This window comes from Oratosquilla oratoria, chromosome 28 (assembly GCF_046742065.1).
Source record: "Oratosquilla oratoria isolate Oo_2021 chromosome 28, ASM4674206v1, whole genome shotgun sequence".
NCBI classification, from domain to species: domain Eukaryota; kingdom Metazoa; phylum Arthropoda; class Malacostraca; order Stomatopoda; family Squillidae; genus Oratosquilla; species Oratosquilla oratoria.
In genome coordinates, this window is record NC_134804.1 from 40478630 (window position 1) to 40483629 (window position 5000).

The 5000-nt window shown below is 38.1% G+C and overlaps 1 protein-coding gene across 1 annotated transcript in view; it reads left to right on the plus strand.

The window, feature by feature from the left end:
- LOC143040333 (spondin-1-like) overlaps window positions 1–4498 on the plus strand; it is a 56294-nt gene extending 51796 nt beyond the window's left edge. The window contains exons 13-15 of the mRNA XM_076211272.1: window positions 1–3; window positions 890–1065; window positions 2748–4498. The exon at window positions 1–3 is cut by the window's left edge and continues 110 nt beyond it. Of these exons, the coding sequence (XP_076067387.1) occupies window positions 1–3; window positions 890–1065; window positions 2748–2754 (186 nt within the window). The 3' untranslated portion in view covers window positions 2755–4498. The remainder of the gene's footprint in view (window positions 4–889; window positions 1066–2747) is intronic.
- Window positions 4499–5000: the final 502 nt, after the last annotated feature.

Genomic DNA, 5000 nt, shown 5'->3' on the forward strand with positions numbered 1-5000 from the left:
CCGGTAAGAGGAGCCAGAAGGCTCTTGTATTGTGACATAAATATTTGTTTGTTTGTTTGTTTTCGGTTTTCGAATACTTCCGGGTATACTGACCACTGTCCCAAACTGGAAAACTGATTTTTGTATTCTTCTTATATGAAGGTTTTTTTTACACGGAATTGTAGATATTCAAAATCGATCATAAAGAAAATCAAATATATTTGGTCTTTAAACTCCAGATGTGCTGTCCTAAAATGATCAGATATGTATGTATGTATGTATGTATACATACATAAATACAAACATACATGCATACATGCATAGATATATACATACATATGTACATACATACATACATGCATACATACATACATACATACATACATGGATATATACATACATACGTACATACATACATACATACATACATACATATATACATACATGGATATATACGTACATACGAACATACATACATACATACATACATACATACATACATACATACATACATACATACATACATACATACATACATGGATATATACATACATACGTACATACATACATACATACATGCATATATACATACATACATACATACATACATACATACATGCATCCATACATACATACATACATACATACAAAGGATTACAAAGGATTACAAAGGCGGAGCATGCCGACAGGAGACCTTTTGATCCATATCATACATACATACATACATACATACATACATACATACATACATACATACATACATACATACATACATACATACATACATACATACATACATATATACGTACATACATGAGTTATTTTTCTATCACTCGATTCCTAATCCCTACCTACCTGCCGACGCCGACGATAACGACGACGACGATGACGACGATCTTCCTGTGACCAGCACGACTGCGTCATGAGTGAATGGGGACCCTGGTCGCCCTGCACACACTCCTGCGGGTCGGAGGCGCTGCAGCAGAGGGCGCGTTCGAGGATCGTGCCTTCCCACAACAACGGCAAGAAGTGCGGAGCTCGGCTCGAGCGGAGGTACTGCTCGCTGCCTCCATGCCACCACTCAAGGTAAAAAGTCACTTTTTTTTTTCTTTTTTTTTTTTGGGGGGGGGGTTGGTACCCGCTCGGACCTCAGCTTTACAGATGGTCCGGAACAGTTCATACGTGAAGGGAGGAGGCGATGTCCACGGTATGCCACTGCAGTGACGATACACGTAGGAAGCTGAGGTCACCTCGGAAGGGTCTGAGGCGAGTGGTGTTCATTTGATTCTGAGCGGACCTAACCCACGGCGTGTCTGATTCATCCAAATATTCATTTCACAGTTGCCCTTGCATGAATACAATTTTATTTACAGCAACAAAATCAAATTAATCATATCTTGCACTGGTGGCGCAAACGGAAGCGTGCTGGGCTCGCATTCGCTTAGCTGTGGGATCGAGTCATGTACTCCTCTCCAGTTCCTAGCAGTGACTGTTCATTACCTGCCCCCAACAGTCCCTAAAGCGAAGAGGCAAAGGTGACGGCTTCGGCACCAGTTACTCAGCGCCTTCTGGCGTAGGCTATTTACATTCCGTCACCTCACCGAAAGCAAACCTCAGTAACGGCGTCAGAACGACGCCTTAGACCAGCGTGTCTTGTGAACAGGCTATAGCCCCTAAGGTTCGTTTCACACGTATCGACTTTTCGCCGTGTGCCGTCCACGACATGACGTTGTGTCTATGATCGCTTTCAAACATGGTCGTGGTCGTGACGTGTAAAAGCGTCCATAAACACCCATGGTTATTTGAGAACACGACGTCGTGTTGTGGACGGCGCACGACGAAAAGTTATATATATATATATATATATATATATATATATATATATATGTATATATATATATATATATATATATATATATATACATATGTATGTATATGTATATGTATATGTATATATATATATACATGTGTGTGTGTGTGTGTGTGTGTGTGTGTGTGTGTGTGTGTGTGTGTGTGTGTGTGTGTGTGTGTGTGTGTGTGTGTGTGTGTGTGTGTGTGTGTATATATATGTATATGTATGTATATATATATATATATAATATATATATATATATATGTGTGTGTGTGTGTGTGTGTGTGTGTGTGTGTGTGTGTGTGTGTGTGTGTGTGTGTGTGTGTGTGTGTGTGTGTGTGTGTGTGTGTGTGTGTGTGTGTGTGTGTGTGTGTGTGTGTGTGTGTGTGTGTATTCACCTCGGATCTGCTGCAGCCTCTTTTCGAGACAGCCAGACACCACCCGTGTGTGTGTGTGTGTGTGTGTGTGTGTGTGGGTGTGTGTGTGTGTGTGTGTGTGTGTGTGTGTGTGTGTGTGTGTGTGTGTGTGTGTGTGTGTGTGTGTGTTTATATATATATATATATATATATATATATATATATATATATATATGTATATATATATATATATATATATATATATATATATACATATATATATATATGTATATATATATACATATATATATATATATATATATGTGTGTGTGTGTGTGTGTGTGTGTGTGTGTGTGTGTGTGTGTGTGTGTGTGTGTGTGTGTGTGTGTGTGTGTGTGTGTGTGTGTGTGTGTGTGTGTGTGTGTGTGTGTGTGTGTGTGTGTGTGTGTGTGTGTGTGTGTGTGTGTGTGTGTGTGTGTATACTTCTAATTATGTTCTGCTTTAGCCCCAGAAAACTAAATAATAATTGACCAGTTTTTTTATTTTCTCTCCTTTTTCAGAGGTTGAGGAACGTTGGCACATCCACCCGACCCTGCCTCAACCCAGCCCTCAACCCGTGTACATAAAGTGTGTGTAGATCAGAGACCACGTGCTACCGAGAAACCGGAAGACTAGAGCTGCTGTATATAAACATTTGCCAAGCCACAGCCACACCTAACCAACCATCTAACCTAGTCCATCAACCTGCAACTATCCACGCGCTCGGCGCTCGAGAGCAGAATGAAAAAAATATATATATACATATATATAAACGATGAAGAAGAAAAACAAATAGGGAGAGCTGGGGAGGGGGCGATAGTACATACGCAGCCACTGTTACCATAACAAAGGGGGAAGATCTACGTAAGCGTATACAAGGATTCTCCCATTTTTTTCTAACGTGGAAATGTAATTTGAACAGAAAATGTATTGTGTGGCGTTACCTCCTCCTCCCCCTTTCCACCTGCATTTACAATATGGCACTCACGACATGCAGGGTACACACACACACACACACACGCACATACACACACACAGACACACACACACACACACACACACACACAGAGGCACTTCGTGGTATACATGAGACTCTTCTTCAGCTTCCACATTGTTCAGGTACAAGAAACACTGGACCACATAATAATGCAAAGGATGACACAACTTTCTTTATATACTGCTTAGGAGGCCTTAAGAAGCTTGAATGAGACATGGAGACCCAAAGAAAATCGTGAAGATTAATTCTTGCGAACAAGACTGAATGAACTAAGATCGGTGGAAATGGTGGGTGGCTAGTTTTGGTCTTGATAGCTCTGGTTTAGTCGCAAGTCTCCCGTTCTTTCTTTCTGTATTTTCGCACTGCATTATAAACTCCCTAATGATTTGTTTCTTTTCAAAACTGTCCTCCAGTTTTTCTTTCTTCTCTCTCTTTCTCCCTTCAGCTTCTAGTTGATGAACAATGGAGTTCCCTTGCAAGAAGATTATTTTACTCTTTTTATTTTTTCTCTTTTTCCTTCTTTTTCTCTGTCATCTTTCCCTTCTTTTTTTCTTCTTCCTTTTCTTCTCTTCCTTATACTCCTTTTTCTTCTTCTTTTCTTTTTGTCTCCTTTCTCTTTTTCATCTTTTCTTTCTTCTTCTTCATCTCCTTAGCCTCTTACTTCTCCTTCTCATACTAATTTTTCCTCTTTTCCTTTCCTCTATATCTTCTTTTTTTTATTCTTATGGGACTTCTTTCTTCGGGAAGGCATTCAAGTAAGGATATGAACCACATGGGAAGTATGGAAATTTACAAAACGCATTTTTTAGGACAAAAGTGACTAAAAACGATGAAAAAAAGCAGAAGTCTTGTCTGCAAAACTCCGCTTCTCATCTTCTGCAGATGACACTGGGAAGGATTACTGGAGAGGTACCAGTTCCTCAGGACCTATTAGGATCTCTGAATAATTGAAAAGGAAAAGAAAGAAAAGAATAATCCCAAGGTTTAAAATAAAAAACAAGAGAGAATACAGAGTATCGAGAAATCGAAGTCTATTTACCCGTCAACTGGCTGAGCGCCGTGCTATAGATGGATCATCATCCGTTTTTTTTTTTTTTCTTTTTTTTTTTTTTTAATACCATCTTACGGAGTCCTACTAGTGTGACGTCTCTTCTTCTAGATCTGCCTAGAACCGTTGATGCGCCTAATCCTGGCGTTGGAAGTGTGTGGTAACTGTGTACTATCATTAGAAGGCAGGCAAAAAGCCCCACAAAAAAAAAATGTATTTTTGCCTTACTCTATCTCCTCTGTAGGTATACAACTGTTATACTAATTCCTTATTGCTTATTCTGTAGGTAACTCACTATGGCTGGAGTAGATTTAGTTGATGCGTTTGTCTATACTGCGAAAAAAAGAGGAAAAAATAAATGTAAAATAAATAAACATCCAGAGAGAAGCGTTTGCTGGAAAACATTTTGAGTGCTTGCTGTGTGGACAAAAAGTGGATTATTATCATTATTATTATTATCATTATTATTATTATCATTATCATAGTTATTATTATTATTATTATTATTATTATTATTATTATTATTATTATTATTATTATTATTATTATTATTATTATTATTATTATTATTATTATTATTATTATCATAATCATCATTTTATTCATCCATTATTTTTCTATTGCGTGGATGTCTAGAGGTTCCGTGTTTTTTTCTTTTACCAGTTGTTAATAAATTATCGATTACTGTCATTTCTACTTTTCAAGTTTCGATTACTATTATCTTAATTC